Below are 17,193 nucleotides of genomic sequence, written 5' to 3'. Positions count from 1 at the left end.
GTCTTGCTGGAAAGTGCTTATGTGTAAACATCAGGTGAGGACAGAATTGGCTGTCAACAGTTGAATATCCTACCAGCACTTAACATCTGGGCTCATACAGGAAGCATGACCTCCAACTGTATAGTGTCTTGGGGCAGTTTGCTACTTTAAAGGTTCAAGTTGTTGATGATGATGAATGGCCACTTGGACAAGAACAATGTACCAGTGCCGGTCGAACTACACACTGAGCACCTTCAGGAGAGGAGAAAATTGACATAAATAAAGAATTTTAAACTAACCAAAGTTCTTCTTAATTGTTTAATTTTTTTTCTCAAAGTGGTATTGATGTTGATTCTCATTCTTTAACCTATCTATTGGTTCAAATTAATGTGGGTGTATCAGTGTATGCCCTTGTTTAATAAATTGCCACATAAAAACATACCTACATTTCTACAAGATTTCAAGGCTGTTCTTTTTTTGGGTCACCGACAGTTCTTGTAAATATTGACAAAGTGGCTGATTTTCTCTTTTCCTGTTGAGGTTTGTTTCATTTTATTATTTTTTTCTTTATGTAAGTATTTAATGTCACTGTTGAGGTGTCAGCCCTGGCTCAGTTGGGAGCACTCCCGCCACTGTGTCAGAAGGTCTTGGGTTCAAGTCCCACTCCAGACACTTGAGCGCATAATCCAGGCTGACACACCCAGCGCAATACTGAAGGAGTGCTGCACTGTCGGAGGTGCTGTCTTTCTAATGAGACGTTAAACTGAGGCCCCACCTACCCTTTCAAGTGGACGGTAAAGATCCCATGGCACTATTTGAAGAGCAGCAGGGGAGTTCTCCTTGGTGTCCTGGCCAATATTGATCCCTCAATCAACTCCACTAAAACAGATTATCTGGTCATTTATCACATTGCTGCGTGTGGGATCTTGCTGTGTGCAAATTGGCTGCTGCGTTTCCTACATTACAACAGTGGCTACACTTCACAAAAGTACTTAATTGGCTGTGAAGTGCTTTGGGACGTCCGGAGGTTGCGAAAGGCGCTATATAAATGCAAGTTTTTTTCTTTCTTTAAATTGTAATGTTCTTTCTAAATAGGCACTGCTGCATTATGGTTAGTTATTCAGCAGACCAGTTGGCAGCCTCTTAATAGAAAGGAAAAGGAGGTTGAGGTGTCCTTAGAAGTACAGAGGTGGTCAGTTGTGTTTTTTAAAAATTGTCCTCACCCCAGTTTCCCCTCTCTGCTGACGTGCTAGGAGACAATAACATTCAGCCAGCGTTCCTGCTGCTGATCACTATCCTGCTGGAAAGGGCATGTCCTTGGATGCCAAGGGAGGGCAGGTCTGACCATTAAGGGTTGCCACACATCCAATTTTCAGCCAGACAGTCTTTTTTTTAAGCAGTTTGTTCATTTTGTGTTTTTAATGGAAATTGGCAGCTAAAGTCTGTATTTTCTAGGGGGTAATTTTAGCCAGTTTCCTGCAGATTCTTTTTGCCTTGCACTGCTGAGTTTACAATAAAATATAAAAACTGGACTGATTCAAACTGTTCCCATGACTGCAAAACCACCTGGGCCTCAACCCACATCTATCGCATTGCAAAATATCCCGAGGTTCTTCATAGAAGGGTGGGAGAGAGATCGGGACACTGAGGAGTTCGGCACCATGAGCAGAGAGAGCAGCAGTCAGTCCCAGGAGTTAACGGTACTGCATCTAATTCTGCAGCATTTAAACAAAAAGCTAACACACAGGCAGGAGTCAGGAAATCCTGCCAGAGAGAGAGAGAAGGGATTGAAATAAAGGTATCCCCATGCAAATTGAAGGTTCAAGCTACACAATAGTTGAAACTATTTGACTTAATACAAATATCAAAAGTTTTTTTCCCCTGACCATTGCCCCTGGTACCGCCCTTTGTCTGGTTTCGGACTGAATAAGCTGTCAACAATCAGCGTCTAGACTCACACATTAAGAATGGCCACTTGGGTGAGGTACCAGAGGGCCGCCCTGGTAACAATGTAACAGGATAAGTTACTGCTGTCTGGAGAGGAGGGGAGCAAATCGGAGAGAAATAGAAATGAAAATGTTTGTAGCTGGACTTCAGAATGTAACCCCTAACCCCAGTTTCCATGCCACTGACCTGAAGTTAATCCAGGTGTCATTACCTATAGGCTTTTCAAAGCTGCTTTTATACTGACGATGTCTTAGTTCGGATTCCAATAGCTGCCTTCTGGCGTTTGCACATAGTACGTTACTCATGGAGCCACAAAAAATGGTCTACAAGTCTGCCGGCAGGATAAGGGAGCCAGAATGAGTGTAAATGCCTGTACCCCATCTTAAATGCTAGGCTTCCAGATTGGGAACTCGAACAAGGCCGATATATCAGCAGCTTGGTCTGCTGTAACCAAACGTGGTAATGTTACCTCAGTGCATTCTCAGAAGGATTTCAAGTGTGTTGACATTCTTTCCCCGTCCCACTTCTCCTGTGTGAATGGGGCGTTCTGTCCAATGAAGTCTAACATTCAAAACCTAGGATTAGATCCAAGCTTCAGAACAGGCAGGCACTGGGCAGCTAGACCAGACTAACCACCACACTGTCAAGCTACTAAAAAGGTCCCAGATGTTTGTGGTCACTTCAGTTTGTATTGTATGTTATAGATATGTCCTGCTGCTCAACTGTGAAAATTACAAAGGGATGCTTAGGATTTTACTTTTTGTGGTTTTTGGCTGGCCTCAGCTGAAAATGATGTCATTGATTTAACAAGTAAATATTGCAAAGTGGATGAAGTGTACAGGCCAGAGAAGGATAGCAACTGGAGATATTAAGATAGTGCAGTCATATCATTACAGCAGAATCCAACCAGCTGCTGGATATCCTGCCATGACCTTGCTACCTCTCCAGCCCTATTTCCCATGTCATAGCCATCATTCTATGGACTCTAATTTGCTGTGGATTCCACTCCGCCTCCTGTCCACCATCAACTCCCAGCTGCTACCCTGTCTGAGGACAATTAACTCAACACGGACCAGGAAATTGAACCTGGGATCTTATGTCCTGTCTCATTCCAGTGATGAAGCATTACATCAGTCGATGCCTTTACCCACCAGCGTATCGGGGAAGGGGAGGGGACAGCTTAGAAACGTATCTTTAAAATGTTTCATCTTATTTGTCTTTGAGTGTTTGCAAGCTAAGGATTTTAACTTGAATCTTTTTTCTCCCCCCAGGAAGCAGCTATATGTTTGGAACAAACAGCGGGGGTACACATTTGTAAACAGGAATATTCCATTTCAAAACCCCTTCATACTTCGTCTGCTGCTGGAATTGACCTGAAATGCCAGTTGAGTCGAGGTACTCAGAGATGGACTTAGACCTTTCGCCTAGCAACAAGCTGCACGGTATTGGAAGAATGGGAAGTAGTGACAGTGGATTCAGTTCCAGGTCAAGGAACTCTGTCTCTGTAAGTGTTCGGGTTTATAACAGTCTCCAGGCTAATGACAAACAAAAAGTTCAGACTTAAGGGAGTTTGACCGCCTCTTTTCGCCATGGGGGAATGTCTTACACCCATTGTATAGACTGCACTATTTATGCCAGCCTTAGCTCAGTTGGTAGCACTCTTGCCTCTGAGTCAAGAAGGTTGTGGGTTAACGCCCAATGTCAGGACTTGAGCACATAATCTCGGCTGACACCAGTACAGTACTGAGGGAGTGCTGCATTGTCGGCGGTGCTGTCTTTCGCATGAGACCAAGAGCTGCGTTTTCTATGCGGGGAACGGATGCAAAAGGTTCACTTTGGGGCCCCTACATTTTACTAGACAACAATACTTAATACTACCGACTTCATCTGGTGTCACATCTCCTCATGTATGATCGTGTTTGCAATAGTTAATATACAAATAGTTGACAAAATGATCAAGGATCAGCTATTACCATTGTGTAGGTGTCCTTTCATGGGACCCACTCGGGGACCCATGCAATTGCACAGACTTCATGGTCCTAACTGCCTCTGGATGAGACATTAAACCAAGGTCACGTCTGCCGTCTAAAGTGGGCAAATTGGCTGCCACGTTTCCTTACATTGCAACATTGACTACACTTCAGAAAGAACTTTATTGGCTGAGAAGTGCTTTGGGGCCTCATGAGGTCATGAAAGGTGCTATAAGAAATGCAAGTTCTTTCTAACTGCATGCCTTTTTTCACTCCAACGGGTAGGAATTACAATCACCTCCGTTTTTGTACAAACCACCAAATTGCTCTTTGCACTTGTACAAGAACAGTGCTGATCATAATTTTTACCCTCGACTTTCTCCCCTCCTCTTCAGAAGGCACTGCCCCCTGGTTGGTATAATTTAATGCACACCAGTGCTTTGCTCAAGTGACCATTCTTCATACATCAGTGAACTATTCCAGCACGAGAGGCATCATAGACCACTCCATTCCTGTCTTTGCCTGTAGTCCACACATGGGCAGTTTCAAACAGGAGGCCCCTAGACAGCAATCGGGAGTAAACATCCTTTTGATTTTTTTCCCCTTCCTAACCCAGGGACCCTGAGGCTAATTATAGCCTCAGCTGTTATCAACTAACTTAGCACAGATGAGAGATGAAACTTGACTCTACTCCACACTGAGCACTCAACTTACTGACTGTTCTTTCGGGGAGCTCCCAGTACATCTTTTATCCAGTTTGTCAAATTGTCACTCACTAGTTGTATGTCATGTTTTTATACAACGTTGACGAACCAGATCTTTGCACAGTGGTGATGTGCCAATCTTAACGTGCACAGAAATGAAATCAGACCTTTATTAACCCCTCAACTCAGGGGTGAAAAACCTACCCTAACTCTATACTTTCTTTTCAGTTTCCTCCCATTTGCTGCTTGCTCATCTTCATGCAATTTCCCTTCAACAACAACTCGCATTTATATAGTGTCCTTAATTCAGAAAAACTTCAAAGTGGTGTAATTTTAAAAATGGACACCGTGCCAAAGAAGCAGATATTAGCAGTGGCTTGGTCAAAGAGGTCGTTTCTAAGGACAATTTTAAAGGAGGATAGGGAAATGGAGGACCAGAGGGGTTTAAGAAGGGATTTTCAGAGTATGGAGTCTAGCCAGTATGGAGTCTAGCCAGTGTATTCGGGGGTTCTGCAGGTGACACCTCTCTGTCTGAACACGGTGATTGCCTTGGCAACGGGCCGTTGCAGGGGCAGTCTGTAAACACCATGTATTGTTCTGTGATGTATAAATGCGTAGACTTCAAGGAGCTCCTGAACATTTACCTGACGAAGGAGGAAGCCTCCGAAAGCTTGTGAATTTAAAATAAAATTGCTGGACTATAACTTGGTGTTGTAAAATTGTTTACAATAGCCAGTTGAAGACATGGATGGCAATGGTGGAACAAAGGAAAGGGGGATGCACAAGAGACCAGAGTCAGACAGAGGGTTTGGGAGTGGGTTGCAGGGCTGGAGGATGTTACAGAGATGCTCTGTGCATTATGTAAATGTTCTGGAATCCTGCACAGGCCTTAATAATTCTCCTTAATGATATAAAGCACTAAACATTCACATAAAATCATTGCTCATGTAGGTGTAAAAGATCCTCTGGCATTATTTGAAGAAGAGCAGGAAGTTGTCCCATTGTCATAGCCGACATTCCTTCTAAATCCACCTCCAATAGTGAGATCTCACTGTGCATGCAGCGATTGTCTACATTGCCTTCAGAAGTAATATATTGGTTGTTAAATGCTTCAGGGTATCCTGAGGATGTAATAAGGCTCTCTATAGACACGGGTTCTTTCTTTCAAACCAATTAGTCAAACCGGTAACCACGTATATCCGTTGTGACTAATGTAATTATCTAATATATTATAATGGTGTTATTTGACATCAATAACATGAATATGCAGTTGTCAAAACAGGTATTTTGTATTTTGGAGGAAAGACTTTCATTTAAATGGCACCTTGTCACATTGTTCAGAAACCTTTCAAAGTGCTTCACATACATCAGGTTACTGGTGAATGTTGTTATTTTACTTTTAAAGATAAAGGAAGCTCTGTCATTTAAAAAGAAGCTTCAAACATTGAGAAAGGAGCAATTTTATTGTAAAAGAAATACCATGGTCAGATAGTGCCAGGTTTACAGGTATGTGGAATAAAGAATTCAGACCAGTAACCCAGTGTTCAATAGCTGCACTATCACAGTCAGTGGGCTGCAATTTTATACCCGCTATTAGGTGGCAGTTTCTATGAATGTAGATTGTTTGTTTCTGCTGCAGTAAAGGCAGGTACGTGTTTAATGTCATTTCTGTGTCATCTTATAACTCTGCAAGAGGCAAAATCTACCAAATTCAACTCAAGTGAGTTTAAAATCTAGGTCACAGCAACAAAATGCTGTAACCTTGGAACCTTGAAAATCACAAAGGACAATGTCATGTTAGATGTCTTTTTATTAATAATTTCCTGTTTTTTAAAAATCATTCCTCACCCCTCCCTGTAAGCTGCACGTATCAGTGAATCCTTTTAGGTCAGAGTGTGGGACAATTCAGTTTACAAACATTCCCATTGATGCTTTCACTATTTCCCCATAAATGACCTGCTACAAGGTTTAGACTGCCAGAGGTTGGAAAATGTATCCCTAGGGAAAAGCCCAGTCAAAAGGCAGCCAACACTTACACTTGTCTATCCTACTTGACAGTCCAGTGTTGTATATATTGATTTTCTCTGCTTTACTTACACCTCTCCTGAGGCTGGTAATTCAGGCTTGGCTATGATTCTAGAGACTGGCAGCCCACTTATGTCTTATCCAAATAGCCATTTTTGTACTTGTGAGCCTAGACAGTGAGGATCACTTGACATCGAGGAGCATCAAACCACTATACTTTTGTCACCTGAGATCTAAACATGCACAATTTCCAGCAGGGTGCAACAAGGAGCAGGAACAATGGCTGATTATCTCTCCCCGCCCCCTTCCTAACCCAAGGGACAAAGAGAGGCAAGAGTGAAGGGTGCCAATATAGGAGAAGGATAGTGTGACTCTATAAAAGGATGGAGAGTTGGGTGGGGTACAGTGTTTCTGAACTGGTACATGGGTGTTGGATGTGGGACAGCGACTGTTGAGGTAACTTTCGGAAAAGTGATGGTTTGGGTGGTCCATTGAAGATCCAGATGTAATTTTGTTTTTCATTTTTTTAAAAAAAAGAGATGGAGGGTAAGTCTATGCGTATTAGCAGCTCCCCGGTAGTTCAGCCAACTTGTTTTTCATTATTTGCAAGCTTGGATACTGTGTGTCAGTGGGCTGTTGAACTGTGGAGACCATAACAGCTAACCTCCATTCTGTCTTTACCTGACATATAAACACACAGACTTATTTTCCCAAAGGGGTCAGAGGATAACGCGAAGGAGTAGGAATCCTGGTCGATTTTCTTCCCCCTCCCTCCCTAGCCCAGGGATGCTGAGGTCTATTACAGCACCCGAGTATCCCAACTGCCATCAGCCAACTGAGAGAAACCAGGAATTGAACTTCAGACCTTTCTGGTCCACATGGAGACTACAGGGAGGGGATAACTTTTGCTCACTAAGTTAATGGACGAGCCTGTATTCAATTTAAAAGAAAATTTATCCTCTCACATTTTTTAAAAATAATAAAACAAGATGAATGGCCCATAATGCAGGAAAGCACCAAGGATGCAAAGAGAACATGCAATCTGAAGGAAGTTGATAAATGTAGACAAGAATCATCACTAAAAGAGTGGATAGGAATGGATAATGAGTGGATGAGGTCACTCATATGAAGAAGGAACAAAATGGGACAGAGGATAAATCCTTGGGAACCTCTTTGTTAAAATAAAAAGTGTGAGAGGAAGTGCTATGAGCCATGACCATAGCTTTGGTGGGACGCTGTATGATGGGGACTTTTTTTTAGAAGTACAGTCTCAAACCCTGTCAAAGGCTTCGGAGATGTCCTGGATAATGACAAATGATTCGTCAAAAAGCGTTTAAGAGTAGAGTTCTTGAGATGTATCATATAGATCACCAGTGGAAAGCTCATACCAAAAAACTATACTGACAATCATGAATTAGGTCAACTGTCAAGATGATGGAAATTTGAGAGTTAACAGCAGCTTCCATAACCCTAGAGACTTCCAGCCTGCCCAAAGTGACACTTTCCTTTATCCAGGTGTTTCTTTATTTTTGCATGGCACAACTATTTTACAGTTTGGAACAAAAAAAATCATACCACTTCCTGCCATTTTCTCTCTCTCACAATAATTTCAGCACAGGAAGCTCCACCCACACCTCCATTCTTGAAGCCACAATCTTCAATGTAACATGCATATCGTACATGCCAGTTCTGTCTACACACAATGTGTACTACATAATGACTTCTTTTATAGATAATTCATCTTCATGTAAAGAAACAAACAAACAACCTTATGAAAATATACTGCAACAAAATGGATATTTTAGAGAATGGATTACTTCTCTATGCGTGGAAACAATCTGCAGATCTTAAAGGGGCCAATTAAATCCAAAGTCAACCCAAAGAAAACTGGAGGGACAGATGGAGACCTGGGATGGGGGAAGGGAAAAGTGCTTCTATGGTGGCTATTGCTGTGGTTAGGTTCACGCAGAAGCAAAAATATGCTACCTTCTGTGGGCAGATTTTACCCAGGTAAAGAACTTGCAAGTAGAACATCATTCCACCTTAGGGCAGGGGAAATTGTCAAGGATCCCACTGCAAAACACATACCGGATATAGAGGACATGAAGAAGTCAATTGGCCAGAATGTCCCACTCTACTGTCTGAAGGTGAATGGTGAGCCACAGATAGTGATCCTCTTATCTACAGTCTATGCAAGTTTGGCTTCCCCACTGGGAGCACAAGATTGTGGAATCACCTAAGTGCTATTAATCTTCACGTATGGATAGCTTACCTTTGTATAAAGACACCGCGAATCTCATGAAAACTCAATTGTAGAAAAAGAATTTAGTTCACTGTTTATGGAAATCAACAGGAGACAAAAATATTCTGGTAAGTATCTTACAGGATCCTTTCTTAGCGAGCAATGGACTTTTAAATATACACCGCTATTTACAGAGGAATCCTATGGGTTAATGAAATGGGCCTAGCTTTTCTGATTGTCCCTCCGACTATAACCCATTTAAATGACTGTTTATTGTCAGCGTTACACCATGACCTAGATTATCTTATTGTATGTGTGCAGTGGAGTATTAATAGCCTAATCATTGCTATAAAAACAGTGGCTCAGTCACATCTGGAACAACGAAAGAAAGACTTGCATTTATATAGCGCCTTTCACGACCTCAGGACGTTCTAAAGCACTTTACCTCCAATGAAATACTTTTGTAGTGTAGTCACTGTTGTAATGCACAAAGAGAAAGATATATTAACAGTAACATGGAATCTTCATCAGAACAGGTGTTCTGATCAGTTCTGATGACGTTGTTACATGTGAATGACCTACTGTGCATTTCCAGCATTTTCTGTTTTTACTAGATTTCTGGCATTTGCAGTTTTTCTTTATAGCCTAATCATTGGACTTTGTTATCTGTAGGATGATGACTTCATGAACTATATGTCTCATGAGGAAAAGGAGTGTATTCTGTTCTTCGAGACAACGCTCGATTCCCTGAAGGACGATTTTGAGGAAAGTAGTTCAATTGCCAGCATAAAAAGTGAAGATCGAGCCACACCAACACAGGCTAACTCAGGAAATGAAGAAATCATTGATTTAGTGGCAACCCGATCTCAGCCAATAGAATTTAGACCTAATTATGACAATGTGTTTCCAGGTATGTTAAATGGTTACATTTTCTTCCTCTTCCCTGTATCTTCACTGGGTTCAAATCAAGATTCAATCCAAGGCCTTCTACTGGAACTCATTTTCCCAGGCCCACAAACTCAGTTCCTGGAACTCCCTCCGCCTTTCAAACCCAAGATTAGCGTCACCTAACCAGCACTTCCTGATTACCTCGTATTCTTTCCCACTCTTTTTAACCTGCCTGGCATCTTGTACTATGGGCCTTGGCCCTTCACTTAGGCTTTTCAATAAAAGAAAAGTAAATGGTATCATATTTTCAGTTACGTAAAAATATTTGTGCATACAGTCTAGTGGTGCAGCATATTGGAGCACCATTGAGTGATAGAATACAGATTTGATCCCTCATATCACTTGACTTCTCAATCTCAGTCAGATCACTCTGGGCATGGCCAACGAAGGAGGCACCTCCACACGGAGAGATAGGACAAATGAGAGGGAGAGTCTTTTCCAGGCCACTCTCATGTACCTGGTTTATTTTCACGCAGCCCCTGGTAGCTGATACAGATATGTGGGGAAATCAGATGAGGACAGAATTGAGTTTGGCTGCAATGTTCCCCATAATTAAATAGCCTGCTGAAACTCACAGCCTAGGCTGACAAATGAAGAATGGCCAATTAGACGAGGTGGTGGAGGGTTGCAGGCACCCATGGAATTGCACACATGGAGTTAGAGGGGCTGAAATTCCATGGGGGTTCCACCTGTCCCTTACAAGGCAAGTTATGGGCAAAGGGCAGAGGTTCCCTAAGATGGGAGTTATCACTCTGATCTGCATTTGGGATCTCACACATGTGTGCTGGCCGCTGGGCCCAGTGTGGTGAGCTGTTCCAGTTTCCACATGGACATATGTTGGCCCCACTGGTGGGGTCCTGGTCAGGCAAGTAGCCTGCCTCCCCAAAGTAAAGAAATGCAGCCACATTGGCCTCCCAGCTCAGGGGTGATTGCAAAAGTGCTGGGGTTTGAGGGCTCTGAGCAAACCCCCTCTCCCCAAGAGCAGGTGGAGGCCAAAGTTTTCTTTGGCATGGGGCAGGTGAGTGCCGCAGGTGCCCCTGTAGTGGCACTCAGGTGGGAGTCAGTGCCAGAGGGCACCACCGGGCACCATCCCCCATAACCGCTAGGATCGTAACCTGAGCAATTTCAGGCCTAGTGTTTTCAGACGTTTATTACATGTCAGGAAAAACTTACCTTCACATAGCCAAGAAAAATGAAATACAAAATTGGGAGTATTATAAGCGTAAATAATTTTATTGAAAATAACTGAAGCCACCGACAAAACCCATAGGAGAATTACAAATTCTGACTATGTTAGGTTATTAAAACTAATGAATCTTCCAAAAATATCAAAAAATGTTTTTTTTCTTTCTTTCAGTTGACAAAGGCAACGACTTTGTACTTCAGAGAGAGGAGATTCAGGCAATCCAAGAGAAACCTCAGCTGCAACAATCAGAGAGTCCACCTCCTATATATGTGGCACCTTTTACAAAACAAAGAAGCTTTGACAGAACTTCTCCTGAACCAGAAATAGAGCCAGGCAGAGCCTACTACAGCCAGACAAAGCCACCCGGATCAGTGCCAACTCCAGTGGTTATTGCACAGAAGATTGCAGAGAAAAAAGTAGGGAATGGGAGCCTATCACCTATGTCTCCAACAGAGAGCAAACTATTCACTTATGAGAACGACAGAACAAATTCAACCTCTCCTACTGACAGTAGAGAGTTTCAGTACAAAAATGTGAAGATCCAAAGGTTTCCTTCCAACATTAGCATATCCGTAGCAAACAAGGAGTACAACAACACCATCACCAAAGCAGCTGTCAAAGTGCAAGAGCGCAAAGCACAAGTGTTGGCCAATCTCGGCGGTACAAGCCTTCTTATTGCTGAATCGGATGAAAAACAACAGAAGGTTAGACTCAATGGTCCAAGAAGATGTACGTCTTTCAAAGAAGCAGGGTCTAGTCAAACTAGGGGTGAGGCTCTGTCAAAACTAGGTTTGGTCAAAGAATCAGACGAGACTGATTCAGATTTTCCCAATGGCTTTAAACCAACGGTCAGAAATTCTAAATCATCTCAGTCATTGAAGATACAGTCTGTATCCAATGGAGCTCACATGGCTAGTCCTGTTACACCTGCTATGAAAGCTCCCACTTCTAAGCCTGACACTTCAGAGATTCCTTATCAGAGTGCATCACTAAATACTTCGGAAATACGCAGGTCACGGTCCATTCAAAGACCATCTGGATTTAGGCCTCCAGGAATTACAGTCCAGTTTTCAGGCCGTGGATCAACAGATGAATCCCGCAGAGAAGCATTACGGAAATTAGGTCTGCTGAAGATCAATGAAGTTCAGTGAAAGCTTGAGGAATTCCTTTCAGGAATATTTATAATGCCTTTTGTTCAGGAATAAGGAAGAAGATCCTTCTTATATGCTGCCTTTAGTTAGAACCAAAAGGATTTCTTTAAAATGCTAACAGTTGATGGATGATGACTAGCTTTACATTCAAGGGTCTTAATGGCACATTTACAAGGAAGCCTGCAAAATTAAGCATATCTTTACTGATCTTTTTTGTTAGGTGGGGCCAAGGAAAACTAATGGAGATGACATTATTGACCAGAATAAGTGGAACAAATTTGGATCATTCCATTTTGCAATTTTCATTTCTTAGATTTTGTTTGGGAACTGCAGAATGTCCCAAAAGTTTAAAGATCTAAATTGGAAATGTTGGCGAATGGGTTACTGAATCTGTGTAAAATAATGACAGTGTACTGTTGGAGGGTCAATTACCTGAATTACTGGCCATCGACAATGTCACAAACATCACCATGAAGATTTAACTCAAAGATTATAAATCCCGATAGTATGGAGCAAAAAAATGCCATTTCTTAACCATTTGCTCTGGAACTCTCACAGCTCAGCTCCAGTCTGCAAGAAGTCGATAAGTCCCCTGTTTACATGAAGCAAAGTGAAATAATTCACAAAACTCTTAACCACGTCTGGTGGAATATGAATGTCGATCTTTGTTTTTTTTTTAACCAGGACAGTTTGGACCTGAAATACTAGACTGCACCTGTCCAAAATAAGAATGCCAATAAAGGGACGAGTGTCCCTATACCAGAGGCACCAGCAAAAGCCAACTGTAGAATCACTCTAGGCTATTTTCACATGTGAAAAACTGTCAAAAGCCTCGCAAGCAAACTAATCCCTCAGCAAAACAAGTTGTGTCAGTCAGAACTGAAAGAACGGAATTGAACCGCCTGTTATATAGCGGAGAACAATGGAACAGGACATACTTCACCCTGCTTATCAAATCACCCACAGTACAGAGGATCAAGTTCGAAATTTTCTTATGAAAAACTTATCATATTCATTTCTATTAAATTTGTCCTAAAAGATATGCTAATGTATTATAAAGGGGACATTTTGTTTCATGTTAAGCAATACTTTTAAGTTTTATTATTATATGTTGAAGAACATGATTCTGTTCATGAAGTTGTTACAATCGGGAACATTAAATTTATGAACAAAATACAATCTTTAAATCACATGAAAGGGAAGGAAAGTCTGGGAAGGTCCTTTTGTTCGAAGTACTCTATTTTTGTAGAAGAAAATACAATGCTTACCAACAATGTCCGGCCCAATGAGACTGCCTCTGTTTGGTTCCATTCTTACCTATGCAAATGGAGTCGGAGTATTTCCGGCCATTGCTTCTCTTTCCACCTCCACACCGTGTTCTTGGAAGTCTGCTGAGGATCCAATTACATACTGCACATTGGTGACATCATCCGCAGATGTGGGGTCAGTTTCCATATGTGATGACACACGTCTCCAACACCTCTCTCGACCCGTTCAATGCCTCTGTGCTATCAGATTGCTTGTTCAACATCCAGCCTCCACCTCCCTCTCCTCCTTTAAACCCATATCTTTGACCTAGCTTTTGTTTCCGTCCCTAATCCCTCTTTGGTTCACTGTCCATTTTTCCTTAGGTCTCTGTGAAGCACCTTGGGACACTTTCCTATGTTAAAGATGCAATATAAATGTAAGTTGTTATAGTAGTACAAATTCTGAAGTTGGAATAAAAAGTGAGGACGTGCTTAGTTGTACAGAACCTTGGTCAGACTCCATCAGGAGCATCTCGTTCAACTTTGGGCACCGCAACTCAGGAAAGAATTACTGACCTTGGAGGGGGGACAGCGCAGATTCACCAGAATGATACCAAGGCTGAAAGGGTTTAGTTATGAGGACAGGTTGCGTAAATTTGGTTTGTATTTCCTTGAGTGCAGAAGGTTGAGGGATGATCTAATTGAAGTCTTTAAAATGATAAATGAATTCGATAAGGGTCGATACAGAGAAACCATGTCCTCTAGTGGGGGGATCCAGAACTAGAGGGCCTCATCTTAAAAATAGAGCTAGACCATTTAGGAGTGAAATCAGGAAGCACTTTGTCACACAAAGGTTAGTGGAAATCTGGAACTTGCTCTGTCAAAAGGGTGTAGGTGCTGGGTCAACTGAAATTTTCAAGACTGAGATCGATACATTTTTGTTAGATAAGGGTATCAAGGGATATGAAGCAAAGGCGGGTAAATGAAGTTGAGGTACAGATCAGCCATGATTTAATAGAATGGTGGAAGAGGCTCGAGGGACAAACGGCCTACTCCTGTTCTGTAGCATGGTTTCCCAGGACCTGGTTGATCCAGAACAATTCTCAGACCAGTTTCAAGCTGTGCTCCCCCCTCCCGTCACAGGTGTTTAGAATGGATTTGCTCCTGGACACACAGGGACATTCCCTGGCATTGACATAATTGGAGAAACATAGCACAGAGGGAGACCCTACCATGAAGTGTCATCAAGGTGGCGATAATTGACATTTTTCAAAACAAATTTCTGGTAAGACTCTTATTTTCTCCTAAAAAGTACTTCCCTTAGACTTTCCCAACTTTTTAATTACTTCAGTAAGTAAGCTTTGTATACATGGAGTGCACAGTTATTCAATTTATTGTTTTGTATAAGTATGTACGAATGGTGTTGTAACAAGATATTTTATACATTCTGCACAGGTACTTCAGGACAAAATTATCTTTATTCAGTGCCATCCCCATACACTCCACTGACCAGTTCACAGTTACTGTAACTTTTGGCTTCAAATCACATTTTTGACACAAGCCTATCTATCCCCTGGCCTCAGCACGCTCACAGATAGTTACCGTATGTGTATAAAACTCAACTATCTGTTTCTGGACCAATGGTACTGCTAACACAGCCCAGGGTCTATTTGATCCAGCTCCTGTGAGCCTTGGTAAACTTGTTTCTCTATATCCTCCTAGGCTTTCATTCACTGTCTGCTTTACTTTGGGATGTTGAGGTCGCTATTAATATTAAAATGGAAATATTTGAATGGCCCAAAGGTTTTTTTTTACCCCTCATTCTGTGGGGAATTGCCTCACCCACATTTGGCAACTGTCTATTGTGACATGATTGAAATTAAGAGTTCGCTTGTGCAACGAATGACCCAACATTCCACTGTGTTGTAGCATCCCTGAAAACGGCCCTCAAAACAGGATACTTGGTTAGGACTGTGGCCTGACAAAACTCACAACACAATTCCTTTTCTTCTTCTTGTTTCACTTCCCACCATAGTTAGTCTTATTTACGAATCAGTCTGTGTGCTCGTCCATCTATTCATCAATTCTTTTTTGCTGGAATATAAAGTCCACTTCTCCTGTTTCCCTCAAACCAGTGTGAATGGTTAGAGGTTTTGCAGCAGTTATACAAAGCTACAAAATATCCCATATTGTCTTTGGATTGGAATGGCCACTCCAGAACAATGTGAGCTGGTCAATAGTCACAGCATATTCATAATGTGAAGTGCTTATTAAGATTCAGTTCATGATACCAAATAAAACTATACATAAGAGTTGTTCCTGAATATATTACTATTAAAGTTTTTATATTATATATGTGTACATATTTTGTGTCTTTTCAACTGATGATTCTGAAATATGTACCGATTTTAAAATGTGTTTACGCACAATGCATATATAAAAAGAATTCAAAAATTACTTTATTAATTACGTTGTTTCTCTTCAATCGATAAATTATATAAACTTACACTTTGATGGGTTCTGAATGCAACCATGGAACAAAATATCAACAATATTTTTTTTTGAAAAACACTGTGAAGGTTCTGGAACAGTTGCATATATTGGTGGAAGATGTCATGTAATGTATTTGTTATTGTATACATTAAAGAAGAACATATATGAAACATTTCCTGCACTGATGAGAAGTTTTAATGATTTAAAATAACCTTTTAAGCATTGGCGTTGTGCTAGGAGGGAGATTATTATACAGACCAAGTCTGCAGGGGTGCCACAGCTATCAGCAACAGATATTTTGCTAACAATTAAAAGTAGAGAAGCTACTTTTATTTTTATTCTCTCACCTCCGTGCCTGAAGACATTGCCACCTTATTAGAGTTTGATCCCACGGGCGCTGGAGAACCTCATCCGTGTGGTCATTCTTCATGTGCGAGTCTTGAGAGTTGTAAGAGGAAAGCTCCTAGACTGTTGGGGCTGGGCATCTCAGCCAAGCATGATCATGTTCTCACCCAAAAACCTTGACCACTATTTCTTACCATTGTCACAGCTGACATCAGATAACTCAGCATAGACCATCAAGCACACACTCGAGTGCTCAGTGAGGACAGGATTAGGCTTGTCTGAAATGGTTCTCATGGTCAGCCAATCCACTGATACTGATTGTCCAGGGTTACACATCAAGAATGGTCACTTGGGAAAGATATAGGAGGGCTGTCACTTGATGAGGAAATAAAGACAAGTAGCTCTTACTGTATTGTTTGATTCAATGCTTTCTCCCCCACCAATTTTTCTCCGTCTTCTCCTGAAGGCATACAGATCCATGGGTGACCTCTGATACCTCACCCGAGTGGCCAATTTTGATGTATGAGCCTGAAATGAATGTTGATAGTGGGAAGGATCATGGTCTCACCCAGTGTCCATGCAAATGCACTTCCACCAAGGGCTATTGGTGGCGATCAGGTACAGGATCCCTGAATGATTTTCCCTTCCCTGACTTAGAGGTCTGAGCCCCTGCAGAGATCGGGGTATGATTTTGACCCTGAGCCAGGAAGGGTTCGCGATCGTTGGGGGGGCACTGCAAGTCGGCTTGTTGGGCCTGGGGGAAGCACTCCTGCCTGTCTGGGCCCACAAGCTGTGCCAGAAAGGCGCTTACCTGATAGAAGGCAAAAAGGCCTGAAACTTTCATGTGGCGTGAAAGAGAAGGCCCGAGAATCCCGGCCCCCAGGGGTTGAAATCGGAAACTGCAAAAATGGAGGGCCACAACCTCCTTGAAAGGTTTTAATCGCCAACCCGCTTCC

At 42.0% G+C, this 17,193-nt stretch overlaps 1 protein-coding gene across 1 annotated transcript in view; it reads left to right on the top strand.

The window, feature by feature from the left end:
- Positions 1 to 16,064, top strand: part of LOC137341698 (proline and serine-rich protein 2) — a 49,992-nt gene extending 33,928 nt beyond the window's left edge. The window contains exons 2-4 of the mRNA XM_068005091.1: positions 3,198 to 3,430; positions 9,540 to 9,777; positions 11,173 to 16,064. Of these exons, the coding sequence (XP_067861192.1) occupies positions 3,305 to 3,430; positions 9,540 to 9,777; positions 11,173 to 12,152 (1,344 nt within the window). The 5' untranslated portion in view covers positions 3,198 to 3,304 and the 3' untranslated portion in view covers positions 12,153 to 16,064. The remainder of the gene's footprint in view (positions 1 to 3,197; positions 3,431 to 9,539; positions 9,778 to 11,172) is intronic.
- The last annotated feature ends 1,129 nt before the right edge of the window (positions 16,065 to 17,193 follow it).

The sequence above is a fragment of the Heptranchias perlo genome, chromosome 24, assembly GCF_035084215.1.
Source record: "Heptranchias perlo isolate sHepPer1 chromosome 24, sHepPer1.hap1, whole genome shotgun sequence".
In the NCBI taxonomy this organism is placed as follows: domain Eukaryota; kingdom Metazoa; phylum Chordata; class Chondrichthyes; order Hexanchiformes; family Hexanchidae; genus Heptranchias; species Heptranchias perlo.
This window is presented reverse-complemented; position numbering and strand designations above follow the sequence as displayed.